The following is a 15940-nucleotide window of genomic DNA, read 5'->3' on the forward strand; positions in this document are numbered from 1 at the left end:
GGCCCTTATTCAGATCTGATTGCAGTACACATTTTTTCTCACAATGGGCAAAATCATGTGCACTGCAGGTGGGGCAGTCTCTACGCTGACTACGCTAGGCAGCCGTTGGGCTACGCTGACAACGTAGCTTAGCCTACGCTAAACTTATCGTAGCCTGCCGCCGTGAAACTACACAAGTACCTAATAAAACAACAAAGCTTTAAAAAAAAAAAATCCAGTACAATACAATTGGTCCTACAGAGCATAGGACATTAATTACAAATGAAGGGATTCTATCCTATTTCAAAATGTAGTATCAAAAAAATGGTAATTAAAAAGGACGCTGGTCAACGGCAGAGGCAAGAGTTATTTTCTTTCTCTACTTCTTTCTGTTCTGTCCTTTTAATTTCAGACTACACCGACACATTAAATTTCAGAAATTTCAATAAAAACTGGAAATTAAGGGTAACATTTTTGAGCATCTGTGTATGATGCATACATGTAGTCATAGGCTTCTGTTAAGGTTTGTAATTTCCTTTGAACTTGAGCTGTGCTTACGAACCTCTTCTGTCAGGGGCCACTGGGATAGAGGACCGCCTGCAGGAAGGTGTTCCGGAGACAATAGAGTCCTTAAGAAAAGCCGGTATTAAGATCTGGATGCTGACTGGCGACAAGGAAGAGACTGCTGTAAATATTGCGTATGCTTGCAAGCTGCTGGAACACAGTGACAAGATCTTCACCCTAAGCAGGCAGAACGATGTGAGTGGACGAGCGTTTCTACCAATGCTCTCTGATAAGGAGAACACTCTAGAATAAATGAATTGTCCGGCCAGCCTTTACAGACAATCCTACCATTATTGTGAAGGAGTGAATGAAGTTGTCCTGCCAACAGCACAGAATCAGAGTGCGTGTGAGTGCGTGTGAGTACGTGTGAGTACGTGTGAGTGCGCGTGCGTGTGCGTGCGTGTGTGTTAGATCATTTGTCAAACAGCAAATCCTCCTTTTTAGATGTCTTTTGGCCCCATGTGATGTGTGTAACTTCGCTCTGCACATTTATTAATTCTTTCTGTTTTCTCTCAGGAAACTACATGCCAGGTTTTCATGAATCATGCTATTGATGAAATTGAGAGAAACATTTTGACAAATAGTCCTTGGAAAAAGGGAGCAAAGAATTCCTGTTGCGAGGAGGAAAAGCTGCACTATGCTTTAATAATAGATGGGAAGAGTCTAGAATTTGCACTGCACGAAGCTTTGCAGAAACAGTTCCTGCACCTCGCAGAGCACTGCAGAGCGGTCATATGCTGCAGGGCTACCCCAATACAGAAGAGCCAAGTGGTCAAGCTGGTCCGTTGTAACATGCGAGTACTGACCCTAGCCATTGGTTAGTATAATCGGCTATTTTTGCAACTATGGTGTTTATATTGTTGTTTAGTCTGATTGATTGGTTTTCTAACAAAGGTTAAAAATAAGGTAATTTGTAAATGGCACCTTGGCCGTTCCTAACTGCCTTGTTACTGGCTGTGTTTAAAAAGTGACGGGAGATTTCTGTCTGGTAGTTTGGGGGTGATTTACGTTGGATCGGTACCCCGCATATTAGCGCAGCGGAGTAAACGCCTTCAGCAACTATCAGTGGCGGAGGTGTTCGCATGGGTAGGGGAAGGAGCAGGGGAATGCCCAGTGTTTTATGTGCCTCCCCATGAAAACGTTGGGCGTTCTTCTGGAAACGCAGGTAGACTGATGCCTGCCGCCAGAGAGGGTGCGGCACTTGAATAATGATCATAAGAAACAGTGTTCTGCAACGTTTCAGTTCTTTGTGTGTGTGTATATCTATCTATCGCCCGGTGCCTTCCCAAGCACTAGCCCGACTGGGTTGGCAAATATAACTGAAAGATTGGCGGCACTCGGACGACTTGAAATGACTGGAGACCACACAGGTTCAAGATCTTTCGAGATTTAATCCTGATGACTAGATTAAATCTCGAAAGATCTTGAACCTGTGTGGTCTCCAGTCATTTCAAGTCGTCGTCCGAGTGCCGCCAATCATATATATATATATATATATATATATATATATATATATATATATATATATATATATATATATATATATATATATATATATATATATATATATATATATATATATATATATATATATATATATATATATGAGTATGGAAGTGGTGGCACTCGGAGGACTTGAAATAAATGACGAGGGACAACCAAGTGTCAAGCGACGTTTCGGTCTATTTATTTCAGACCTTTTTCAAGCTCATGCAGAACATACAATGGTGACTTACCTAAATAACCTTCACCAACAACTCGTGCAGCGGGTGCCAGCTCTCCCCCGTAGGTCCGTTGCAAGTGACGTCACCAGTTGGCGGCGCACACCCGTCGGTGTGTCTGGAACCCGTGGGGTGTTGCTGGGCAACCCTACAATCATATATGTACAACAAACATGAAACCCACAAATGTGAAAGATATGTACAATACAGCACTAATGTCAACCCAAGTAACATGCAAGAACACTCCAATGAGCTTCCCTGATAGAAAACAGTGGAAGTAAGTTAGAACATCGACAGCGTAGTACATAAACAAATACATTGAAGAACCTGAGCACATATAGCCGGTTCTTCAATGTATTTGTTTATGTACTACGCTGTCGATGTTCTAACTTACTTCCACTGTTTTCTATCAGGGAAGCTCATTGGAGTGTTCTTGCATGTTACTTGGGTTGACATTAGTGCTGTATTGTACATATCTTTCACATTTGTGGGTTTCATGTTTGTTGTACATATATGATTGTAGGGTTGCCCAGCAACACCCCACGGGTTCCAGACACACCGACGGGTGTGCGCCGCCAACTGGTGACGTCACTTGCAACGGACCTACGGGGGAGAGCTGGCGCCCGCTGCACGAGTTGTTGGTGAAGGTTATTTAGATAAGTCACCATTGTATGTTCTGCATGAGCTTGAAAAAGGTCTGAAATAAATAGACCGAAACGTCGCTTGACACTTGGTTGTCCCTCGTCATTTATTTCAAGTCCTCCGAGTGCCACCACTTCCATACTCTCTCTATATATATATATATATATATATATATATATATATATATATATATATATATATATATATATATATATATATATATATATATATATATATATATATATAATCTGTTAGTAGGAGGATGTGGATGAGGTACTGAAAGGCTAGTAGAAAGATAAAGGGTCCGATTCTGACCCATTTGTTCTGGTCCAAGTTCGGCCTCTTGTCCGATGGTGGGGGGTTTGCGCATTTACATTTGCTGAGCCGTTCACTCCAGATGGGGCGGACAGGGCGCTGGAGCAGGGGGGCGCTGTTAGCTAGGCTGTGAGTATATGCAGCCTAGCGAACAGGTCTGAATCAGGCAAGTACCAGCCAGTCAGCATCTGTCTATCATTTTACAGGCACTGAAGTGACCGTCTGAAGCTGATTGGATGGTACTGTAGCAGGGCCTTTACTAAGGACACATCTGTGAATAATCACTCTACTATTACATTATATTCTTATTTTTTTTATATGTATATTTTTTTCCATGTTGCAAGGTGATGGAGCCAATGATGTGAGCATGATCCAAGTGGCTGATGTTGGCGTGGGCATTTCTGGCCAGGAGGGCATGCAGGTACTATTTAACTAAAACTGACTCTGGTTAAATGACCCTTTAAACAAAATGAGATGGAAGCAGCAGCCCTTTCTTCTGCCGTCTCATCTCAGCAGACAACGTCATAAATAGCCATTGCCTCGATAAACATGTTTATTAACCCTTTGTGAGCCAAGTGAATTTGTCAACATAGGTGTGAAAATTGCCAAGCAGACATTTTTACTCCTCATAATGAGCTGTAATGTTTACCTTTTTATATAGGAAATATAATCTATTTTTTACACATTTTTCATTTGAAATTCATATAACAAATGTGAGCGGCACTGGAATTTTTAGTGGATATTTTGCACATTTCTCACAGATGTTGTGGCACTCCATGGGTTAAATGTAAAATAAATCCTAAGTACTAAATATTCTCTAACCATTCTAAGCCCAGTATTGTAGGTTACCCAGGGAAAACCTGATTTTTTTTATACTGGCGCATATGTAGCAAAGCTTGCAGAGTGATAAAGTGGATAGAGGTAAACTATTAACCAATCAGCTACAAACACAGCCTGTAACGTGGCAGCTAGGAGCTGATTGGTTGGTATTTTATCTTTCTTAGAGCTTTGATACATGCTCCCCTAATCAGTCATTAAAATGAGAATAGATAAAGTAGGTTTTTAATCAGTGTATAATGAGCAGGAGATTAGATTTGTGGAAATTATATCCTGAATATAAGGTTAGGCACATACAGTATACAACACATTTGCATATAGAGGATTTGTCAGCCCATTGTAAATTGCCCAATGTAAAACATCAATTTGCAGCAATGCGGCCAACGAGGGGGGTGGGCCAGCGGCGTAACTATAGCACCGCAGCCACCGTGGGGGGGGGGGGGGCGCTGTGCATATGGGGGCTGCAGTGCTATAGTTACACCCCCCCCCCCCCAATCCCCGCAGACTTGCCTATCTCGCTGGTCCCGTCGGCTCCGTTCTTCTGCTGAGGACCACCACAAAATGGCCGCCCCCATATAGCACACTGTTCTCTGAAACTGTCTGCTGTATGGGGGCGGCCATTTTGTGGTGGTCCTTAACGGAGCCGCCGGGAGCAGCGCGATAGGTAAGGCTGCGGGGGATTGGGGGGGTGTGCCTGGCGGGGGGGTGCCCCCCACTAACGGCGGGGGGGGCGCCCAAAACTTAGCTACGCCACTGGGGTGGGCGGCTGTACGAGCGGCGTTTAAAATCACATGCAGTGCTGTGGAATTTGCAGCGCTGCGTGTGGACTAGACTAAGGTCCTTAATGGGTTGTAGTTCTAATTTAGCGCAAGCTGGAAGGCCATCATGTGTATCCAATAATGGGGTGAAATTGGTATGGTCAGAACCTTTTCAACAGCCACTTAGAATTCCTGAAGTATTTATTAACGTCTATCAGTTAACAATACAGCCTCTAGATGGCGCTCTGACATATGAAACTGCAATATCCAGAGAGTCATCGCTCTTGTGCTCTGTGAACAAGGGGCTTGTTACTTCCACATACGTTTGTTATTATGAATTGAAAATCCCCGTCCCATCTGCCAATGTGAAAATGCCCGAATGTATCCACAAGGCCGTTATTGTTTATCTTCAGATAGCTTTGTATGACTTGTCCTGTCCTATGACCGGCAGTAACAAGGACACCACATCAAGAGGGACCAGTATTATTGTTACCAGAAAATGTCGTCTTTTCCACATCAGTAACATACGCAGTGACATCACTTATTTACCCACAGAGCGCAGTTTGTCTTTGAAGACCCCATATTTTCCATAATTGCTAAGCTTTCTAAATAGAGCTTCTATGAAGTGTAGTGCATGGAGCTGCCAATGGGAATGGTTAGATTTTGAGAAAAGCAGCTAAATCCTATTAATGAGCCGGCTGATGAGATCCCACATTCATTTGATCTATTGTAAGATCTTTGGTCCAGGCGCCTCTATCCTCACAGAACTGTATGTCTGCGAGCAGCTTGTATATATCTAGATGAGCCAGGTCATACACCTCTCGCCGTTTGTACCAAACTTCAATATACTGGTAGTTACAGCAGGAGCAAGAGGACAAGGTGGCCCACAGGACCAGGACAATCTCGAACACCACTGATGAATATGAAAAAATGAAAGAGATCTGAATGGGGGAGTGAATAGCGTTCTTGTAGTTGAGAGGGGGGGGGGGGGGGGGGGGGGGAGTAGAGCAGTACCATTCAATAGGTCTTCCAACCAGGAATTTGGTAAGTTAACTTGTCCCTGGGACGTATATATATGTATGTGTCGGGAACGCCAGTCACGCAGGGGAGATCTTCCAGAGGGTCAGCTAGGCAATTTTTTAATAGATACCCAGCAAGGGGCAGAAGACCCAGCAAACACATTTTTAAGCTAAGCTATGAAACATGCTTCCCGATACAAGGGAGAGCCAAGCCATCACATTTTTCGTGGTAACATCATTCTGGGATGGGCGTTGCACACATAGCCAATAAGAATAGATCTGCATGTACAGTATCTAAATCATTTTGGTTAACAGAGGATGGGATTGTAAGGAATAAATGCATAAGTTTAAATGCCGCCAAGTGGCCCAACCTGGAAATATAAGAGAACCAGGATGAGGTGAATGCCAATAGGTGTTGGATGAGGGGAGGGGAATACACCTCAATAACAGAGGAGGTAGAGGTTTATCTGAATCAATAGATATTGAATAAAAGCAGTTTGACAGTTATATGGGTAGAAAGAACGTATCGGACTGCATCGGTTTTAGGCCCTTATTCAGATCTGATCGCAGTACAAATTTGTTCTCAAAATGGGCAAAACCATGTGCACTGCAAGTGGGGCAGATGTAACATGTGCAGAGAGAGTTAAATTTCCTACTAGTTCCTACTAGTCATCATGATCAGTGCATGCTTGCAACTATCCTGTGCAAGGTGCATAATCACGCTAACGTCCAGCGCTGGTTAGCCGCAACTGCGTTCAGATTCCGTCACTGATCTCTGTGAGCACGCCCGAGTTCTGCCTCTTCTTGTGGGCGTGTACTTGTGACTGTAATGCATAAAGTTGCAGAACCTGTGTTTTCAAATGAATGCACAGTATACTGAAGATATGCTTCGGATGCAGGCTTACGTTTCACTGTGTGTCTGATTGAGAGCCCTGTAGTGCAGTTAATGTCCCAGCACTCCCTGCCACAATTTTGCTATTAGGGAAAGGTAAAACTGCGGCAGGGCATGCTGGGATATGTAGTTTCACAGCAGATGTAGATCTGCAGGTTGACCAGGCTTGGTGTAGTCCTTATTAGATACACTGAAGACAGAGGTTCCAACACATTGTACCCTTTGCATTGCAGGCAGTAATGTCCAGCGACTTTGCCGTATCCCACTTCAAGCATCTGAGGAAGCTGCTGCTTGTCCATGGTCACTGGTGTTACACCCGACTTGCCAACATGATACTCTACTTTTTCTATAAGAATGTGGTAGGTGAAAAATGGTATTCCCCAGCAGGCAAGGCCACATATTATGTAAATTGCTTCGTTAATTGAATCTAGTACATATTTAAAATATATACAGTTAATGTAATCTGGTGCTGCGGATCCCTTGTGGCGCCATATAAATTGATGATAATATAGTAAGCTAATTAACTGCGGTCATTGTAAAATAAAAGGAATCCATGCACTGGTTTTGTCGTCTCCTCCCTCCAGATGTTTGTTACCCTCCTGTTCTGGTACCAGTTCTTCTGCGGATTCTCAGGAACTTCTATGACAGATTTTTGGATGTTAATTTTGTTCAATCTGGTTTTTACATCCGTGCCACCTATCATCTATGGGGTTCTTGATAAAGATGTGTCTGCAGACACTCTCCTTATGCTTCCAGAGCTGTACAAATCTGGGCAGACATCAGAGGTAAGACCAGCAACTCGTTGCCCTGTAATAATCCTATTGGATTCTGCAGTACCTAATGCTTGCTTTTACAGTGTGACGGGCAGCCTCTCCAAGGCTTGTTACATTATTACCCTGCTGGAAGTGTGTGAGCTTACATTATACAGCATCTTGTCAGTGAGGCTTCCAAACCATGCTGAGATTCTGTTCTTTCTCATTCCCAGCGTAATTTCACAGTAACACTATAACAACCTGCAATATAACAAAACATTGCCCAGGAATGAGATGTAGATTGTGACTGATGAGTTGCTTTATTAAAAAGTGTAATTACAGTAATTTTACATTACCATAACTAACACCTTTGTCTAATTCAGCTCTGACTTTATGGAACTCACTTCCCCGCACAGTTCAAGAGACCCCCACTCTAGAATGCTTCAAAAACAGACTCAAGACCTTCCTATTTACTCAAGCGTTTCCTTCAGTCCCTTAACTATTGTTTATGAAAAGCTTTCCTGTACTGTATTACATTCATTCTATCTGTTAAGCGCCTTGAGTCCTATTGGAGAAAGAGTGCTATATAAATACATATATAATATAAATACAATTATTATTATTATTATTAATTGGAAACTAAGGAGGAAATTTACTAAGATCGAATGGGTATGAATGCCCCCATTCGTACCCATTTAATATTAATGATGGCCAGGAACCGGGGTCGGGTCCAATGTTCCCTCTAATTTTACAAAGTCTGTGTGCGGCAAAAGATTTTGGCTGTGCAACTTTGGAAGGAAATTTAAATTTTTGTGCGTCACTTATATATAACTGGAAAATGACGTTCAGCATTTGTGTTAACTTTACTTCAAAATTATTTTAAACATTCAAAACACAGCACACAATATAGTTAATGGGTGAAACACACATTAATTGAGTCCACAACTGCAAAAAGTGACCACTGCTGCTTTGTGCGCTCTGTTGTAATGTCTGTGCGCACGTTCGTCGAGTTGTGCGCACAGCTTAAGGCCCCCATACATCGAGGTGATTTGGTCCGATTTCGGCCGATTGCGACCAATCGGCCTGTTAAATCGAACCAAATCGCCTCTCCCTGACATGCAGTCGGGTCCGATGCGCGGTCCCGTGCGCATCGGACCCGACTAGGTGGTCGGACCGGCTGGCCGTCCGACCACCCGTTCTGGGGCGGGCGGGAAGCAGGGACGCATGCGATCCATCACAACGGATCGCATGTGTCCCTGCCGCCGGGAAGGTTCCGGCGGCTCGCACTCTGTCTGGTGTCCGTACACTGCTGCGAGACGTCGCAGGCAGTGTATGGGCACCTTTAGAGGGAACACTGGTCGGGTCATTCACAAACTGCCAAATTCGGAAAATGTATTCATGCGAACTTGGCAGTTTTGTAAATATGAGTTCTTAGTCTGAAAAAAATGGTTAGTTGGGTTCGATCCCGTTCGTACAGCGGATCGTGCTGGTTAGTAGATTTCCCCCTAAGGGGGCACTTCAATTATTTACGCACACCTGATCTCCTAGCTGAAGTGACTGGTGCTGTTCTGTAACACGTTGTATGCCTGGAAGTGGAAAACCCCAACCCGCAGTTAGTGGTAGACACTGTACAATCTCCCACATTTGATTATTGCAGTTCTCTTTTTACTGATATTTCTCACCTAGACTATTCCTTTGTAAACCATTTTGATTGCCGTGTGTAGACTGCTACTGCCACAGATTACAGTACAGCTCAATGGAAGCTGATCATATACTTTGGTGTGGTTACATTAACATGGGATGGCATATAGGTAAACATCCCTTTTGGTTCTTCTTTTGCATGAAAGGTTATATGCAAGTATAATTCTAAGGTGCAAATCTGCACTTTAACATTTGCAACCAATATATTGACTTTTATCTGTCTAAAGGGCCCATATACAGATGGAGCCCTCCTCATTTAGCCCTTTAATAGGATTAAGTGAGTAATAGGATTACTCTGCTAATCCCCTACTGTATTGTTCTATGTATTGTATTGCTGCTGAGAACAATAGGATAGCCATGGTGAGCCACGACCTAAGGAACAAAGTTGAGAGGAGATCCAACTGTACCTGCGGTGTATTGGGACGATCCCCTGACGGTCCTGATCCCATGATCCTGGCCGGGATTATGGAATCTGGATCGCTGATCCTCTATTGGTCTTCGTTTCCCCAATCATCATCTCAAGATAATTGTTATATGTTGGTTATGAAGTAAGGATATGTGTAAGTAGAACAGCCCTGTAGTGGCTTAGTTTTTTCCTCGGCAAGAGCTCAGTGAATCCCTTGGTTATGTGGGATGCAGCTAAAGAATGCTTGGGCGGAAGCTGCATTGCAGCAAACTAATAGGAATAGAACATGGAGAGGAATAAGGGATGGTTGTGAAACTCGGATGGTATAATTAAACAGATTTCCAATTAAATCTCTATTCTTGAACATTGATATCTTACACTATGGGTACACACTATGAGATCTGTTTATTCAGCTGAAGAAGAACATTTAACATACTGCATGGGCGGGTGTGTACAGAAGATATGTCTGTGAATGACGTCCTTCGGACATATGGATTCAGCCCTGTAGTCCAACCAATGCCAATACATCCGGTATTTCCACCATTGTTGCAAATAAGTGCTACATACATACATACATACATACATACATACATACATACATACATACATACATACATACATACATACATACATACATCTTCCTCTGACATACAAGCCTCCAGTGTGTGGTAGTGCTGACCACACCATGGAGACCTACATTATCTTACTATACATGCCATAACCCCAACCACAGGACAGTATTAGGAAATAATTAGATGCCACAATAAAATAAATGTAATGGTGATAATGGATAGCTGGTGAGGACCAAATCCGTTTCATGCCAGGAAATGTATGTGCCATTAATATGCGATAAAGACTCTAGCCATAGGATTGTCTCCCTGGATATGTCATTTCAGGGGTAAAATATACAAACTCCTACAAATTGTGCTATTACAGTACATAGTACAGGCACCAGAGAGGGCATTTCAAATCTGTATTTTAGTAGAATGCCCAATACAGTTCTGTTCTGGAAAACCATGTATTCCTCCTTTGTATGTATCTGTGTAACATGAGGTTGCTTATTTATGTGCTGTCTTCCCTTTTCTAGGTTTACCGATCGTCCACATTCTGGGTCACCATACTGGATGCCTTCTATCAGAGTATGGCCTGCTTCTTCATCCCTTACTTTGTAAGTAATGTAGGCCGCTCCTACTATTTGTCCCAGGCTAGTCAGATATTGTAATGTTACAGCTGTTCAGTGTACAGGTGTTGTCCATGTCTATTTATGTGCACTCCTCATGGATCATTATACGGCTAATGTAGTGCTGGGTACACACTGGACGACACTACGAACAATCCAATATCACTCACGATTTACCTTGAACACCAGGGGACAGATGGATATAGTGCGTACACACAGAGCGATTTCATAAACACTATAGCCAGGGACCCCATCTAGTAGTATGCGGTCATTGTCGATATCCTCAAATCCAGCTTCATGTAGACAATTCAGCAAACCTCAATCCACAGCGACATAAACAAGGGCGGAGCATTGAGAATGCTGCTGGTGGGTTTTTTTTATTTCTATTTTATTTCTATTTTTATATCTCTGACCCAAAATATAGTGCAGTTATCCTTTTTTGCAGGTGTAATTTATGTGTCTCTTTTTTTAATGTATTTTTCTGGTTTCAAGTTGACTTTTCATAAATATATATATATATATATTTTTTTTATAATATTAGACAAGTAATGTAAAAATTGTAGTCTTTTTTTTTTATTTTTTTCTTATTCAAAATGGTCTCTTCTTCTATACTCTATTCTTAGTTTTTATATGTTTAATTAGAATTCTCCCTTCTTTTGTAGACCTATCTTGGCTCTGAAATGGATATCTATTCCTTTGGAAGCTTCATAATAACAGCAACACTCTTTGTGATTTTGCTACATCTACTAATTGAAAGTAAGAGCATGGTAAGTCTGTACATAACAGACAAGAAAGCGGTGTACCGGGCAGTGGCTCTATCAGGAACACGTTAGTAGAAGCGTTGTCTTGTGCAGGAAGAGTTCTGGATGTTTTTAAAATTTTTGTCATTTCCTTTTTTTTTTTTTTTTTTTTTTTTGTACGAATATTTGAAATCTTCTTTCTCTACATTGGCAGCTGTATTGAGAAGATCGCACATGTTCATCTGTGGTACAGTGCATAAGAGTTTTATGTAGTGTTTGGGCCACGCCATTTGAAACGTTATATGAAAAATCATCCCCATCTGCAAATACAGATGTGGTCGGGGACAGTTTGCTGAACTTCCTTGATGTAAAGCAGTAGTTTTTAAGTTTGTTTTGTTTTGTTTTGTTTTTTATTTGTTTGTTATTCTAGAGGTGGCTCTTGCTATAACATGTCTAAATAAGGCGAGCATCTGGCTCAAGATTGCTAAAACTAATTAAGATTTGTATGTTCAAAGCCATCTGGCTGGATTTCATGTAACCATATGATACGGAGAGCAGACCGTGAACAGTTACTCAATTTACATGCCTTGGGAAATGTTGCAGAACCTTTAGCCGGTTTCGGATTTGTACGCAAAACAAATGGTTCATTTACAAAACTGTCCGACCGTTTGGGAGCTGTGAATGTGTAGAACGGGTCCCCATTAGCTGGAGCATGATTGATGCACTGTAGCGTTGGGGGGAGATGTTGATGACCAAGGCTATAATACAAAGTGGATACCGGTCATCCCTGTTTTCATAGGATGCAGATTTCCTTGACCTGGCTGACCGGTTTCATCAGTCAGCCTGAGTAAGTTTCGGCATTCTAACTGAGGCCTGTATCCAGTGGTTGTGATGGTAATCTGATGGCAATCAGATCACAGATCCTGGCAGGAGCCATCTGTTTTCAAGAGACAGCTCCTGCTGCACCTTCATTGTAGTTGTATAGTATTGTACAGCTGCTTCCCTGCAACCATGCAATACCATACAAATTCTCAATCTGGCCCTATAGACCAGTGGGGTGCTGGGCGGGGTCCCGACAGTCATTAACCCGACGCCGGGATCCCGACTGTTAAAACACTGACGGCCGGGTTCCCGACGGCCGTCGGCTATTTTCCCTCGTGGGGGTCCACAACCCCCATAGAGGGAGAATAGAATAGGTGGCTCGCATAGCGAGCCCGCAAGGGGCTTTGTTGCGCTGGCCACGCTGTCTGAGTCCGGGCAGTCGGGATAATGACTGTCGGGATCCCGACTGTCGGAGAAACATACCACACCCAGACCATTGATGGGGGAACCTTTGGCCCTCCAGCTGTTGTTCAGCTACATGTCCCAGCATGCCCTGCAACAGATTTACCATGGCCAAATAGCAAAACTGTCGTAGGGCATGCTGGGATGGGTAGTTCTACAACAGCTGGAGGGCTGCAGGATTCCCATCCCTGCTATAGACAGTACACAGAACAGTTATTTTAAACCTTTTCATTTGCCAGAAGCACCACTGTTTAGTAAAATCATCATCATCATCCATTTTTATAACACTGTTAAGCATGTTTCTTATTAATGTGATCTGTATTTCAGACTTGGATTCATTGGACAGTGATGGGTCTTAGCATCATTGCGTATTTTATATTCTCTTTGGCCCTCGGAGCAGCATGTGTGAAATGCATGCCACCCGCCAACCCGTACTGGCTACTGCAGACTCACATGACTGACCCAATGTTCTATCTCGTGTGTGTCATGTCCGTAATCGTTGCACTTCTGCCAAGGTACGTGAGACCTCGCGTGTACTGCATGATGCTTGTTCTGCCTGCTAAATGTGTCCAAGGCCCTGCTGGACTTTCCTAAGAGGGAAAATGCTCTTGGTGTGTGATACAAAAAATACTTATATAAAGCCAAGTAAAAGTGCGCCTTTTGTGCAGCCCGTACACTTTTTTTGCACTACAGTATATTGCATCACATCTAGTTCCAATAGCATGTGATCTAGTACAAAAAAGTACGGGCTGCATATACTTTTTGTACTTTGCAATGTGATGTGCGCAGGCGGGCACAAAAATGCACCCGTGTATGGGCACCTTCAATCAGCCAGAAGCACACACCAGATGAGCGGTGTATGCTTCTGGCTGATTGATTCAAGGTTCCTATACCCGGGTGCATTGTCGTGTGCTCCTGTGCAAATCACATACAAAGTATATGTAGCCCGTACTTTTTTGTACTAGATCGCATCGCATCTAGTTCAAAACGCACGCTGCTGTAACATATATCACATGCGATTTGAACTAGATGCGATGCAATCTAGTACAAACGCACAGAGCACATTGCAACGTGTATGGGCACCTTAAGGATCTTCATTACAGATGCATTGTACAAATGCAGCACTGTACTTCCATGACTGCTTTTGACCTGTGAAAACTTTTCTAGGCATCTTCTAGTTTTTTTCTTTTTGTGTTTTTTTTTCTTTTTGTGTTTTTTTTTCTTTGAGAAATGTTTTTTATTTTGTATTTTTGTGACTTCCATTGTTGTCTCTACTCTCATTGTTCTCTGCTGATGAGTTCCTCCAGCATGTGTAACATGCTGGAGATGAGAGTATCCCTGGTTTGCAGCAGGCATACTGGATAACATCGCTTCTGCAGGTTTATGTGCTGATCATTCCCTATATGCCTACCAAAAAAACTAAACTATTGGCCTATATGCAGGGTCACCTCAGCGTAGCCCATGCCCCCATACTCGTTCGTCTTTCCCGCACAATAGTCCTTCTCTCTTGTCCTGGTTTTCTATTCTGTTCACACTTTATATATAATCTTATATTCCTAATTGAGCACAGGTGACTCAATTTGTATCTCCGATATTCTCATTTAACCATCTGCTGAATCTTGGATATCACTGGACTTAAGCTTGCCTTGTGGACTGAGTTGGGATAGCCTAAATAAGGCCTTTTGTGTGTGGTGTACAAGCCAGTTGTATGTCCGCCTCCCTATTTAAGAGGCCTTTTAGTGTTAGATGAATAGTGAGGCCAGGTAGGATACACAGCAATGATGTCCCCAGATGTGAGTAGTTTATACAAAAGGTTTCCATCAAAATATGAACTATTACCTCACATTTTATGTATCCTACTTCTCTCTTATGGATTTAATACATTCCTTAAATGTCTTTTTAGAAAAAAATCACAAATAGATTCTTTGGGTTTATTTTGTCTGATGTTGTGTATTCAGCTACTGTATTACAGTGATTCAAAAGCCTGGTCCTCAGGTCCCCGCACAGGCCATGTTTACCAGGTCACCTGGCAGGAGCACTGTATATCACCAACTGTCACATTTTTAAAATCTACAGGTGACTTTGAAAACACGGACTACGTGGGGTCCTGAGGACTGTTTGAGAACCTGACACTGCTGCCATGGCTATACTTTGGTTAAAAGAATTAAATCCCATGGGGAACATGATCATAGGGCCGATGGGGTCTAAGTTGACAGTCAATAGGATGTCCCCAAATGATCAACAGGCACAAGGTCAACATGGACAAAAGGTTGACAGGAAAATTGTGTACACCCGAAATGGTCTACATGCCTTTAAAAAAAATAATAATAATATTTTGTGGGTCAGTGTGGACACCTGACAACATAGACCCCCAATTAGTTCAGCACATGCCTTTTACATGGCTAGCTATACTTTGACATTCATTGCGTTTGACAGTCCAAAAATAAGAAATTGTGAAAAACTCGTGGCGAGGTGATGTTGCCCATAGCAACGAATCAGATTCTGTCTATTATTTCTTTAGTTGCCTTCTTTTACCAAATATTGTAACATTTGAAATCCGAATTTCGCTATTAATGTGGGTTCCCCCCTTATATTTTAGGTATGTCTACCGGGTATTTCAAGGAGCAGTGTTCCCCACTCCGCAGCAGAGAGCGAAGCGGCTGGATGTAATGAAACCTGACGAGCGCTCGCACGCTATTGAAGACTGGATGCAGGATAACAGTAAATCATTCCATGCAGTGCCAGCAGAGGGCAGCATACCAACAAGGATAGATGAAGAGACTGCTTGTATGCTGCCTGCAAATGACCTTGCCAGCCAGGATGTGCGATAGCAGCGTGCCTTGTAATGCTGGTGATATGAAGGCACTAATACTGCATTCCCCGGTGCTGCCACAATCAACTTTCAGTGTTTCTTTTTTTTGTATGTTTTAAATAAGGGAAAACAAAATGAAAAACGAAAAGTATTGCATTTCACTCCTGGTGCTAGACTTGAGACCTCTCTACGAGTGAAGAGATGACCGGCTCCTATCAGACATGTAAGAGATTCCGCATCTCTACACAGAACCCACCTCCCCCCACCCTTGATAAAGGTGACAAGACCCTGACTTGTGCGTTGGCCGATACATTCTTGTATGGTTACATCTTGCATGT

At 42.7% G+C, this 15940-nt stretch overlaps 1 protein-coding gene across 3 annotated transcripts in view; it reads left to right on the plus strand.

The window, feature by feature from the left end:
* The window catches only part of ATP10D (ATPase phospholipid transporting 10D (putative)), a 66588-nt gene extending 50878 nt beyond the window's left edge, over window positions 1-15710 (plus strand). For all 3 annotated transcript variants that reach the window (XM_083167898.1, XM_083167908.1, XM_083167909.1), the window contains 9 exons: window positions 554-738; window positions 1060-1360; window positions 3566-3642; window positions 6961-7086; window positions 7312-7512; window positions 10674-10754; window positions 11429-11533; window positions 13118-13305; window positions 15390-15710. In XM_083167898.1, the coding sequence (XP_083024024.1) occupies window positions 554-738; window positions 1060-1360; window positions 3566-3642; window positions 6961-7086; window positions 7312-7512; window positions 10674-10754; window positions 11429-11533; window positions 13118-13305; window positions 15390-15621 (1496 nt within the window). In that variant the 3' untranslated portion in view covers window positions 15622-15710. The remainder of the gene's footprint in view (window positions 1-553; window positions 739-1059; window positions 1361-3565; window positions 3643-6960; window positions 7087-7311; window positions 7513-10673; window positions 10755-11428; window positions 11534-13117; window positions 13306-15389) is intronic.
* The last annotated feature ends 230 nt before the right edge of the window (window positions 15711-15940 follow it).

Source organism: Crinia signifera, chromosome 1, assembly GCF_055691185.1.
Source record: "Crinia signifera chromosome 1, ASM5569118v1, whole genome shotgun sequence".
Taxonomy (NCBI): Eukaryota; Metazoa; Chordata; class Amphibia; order Anura; family Myobatrachidae; genus Crinia; species Crinia signifera.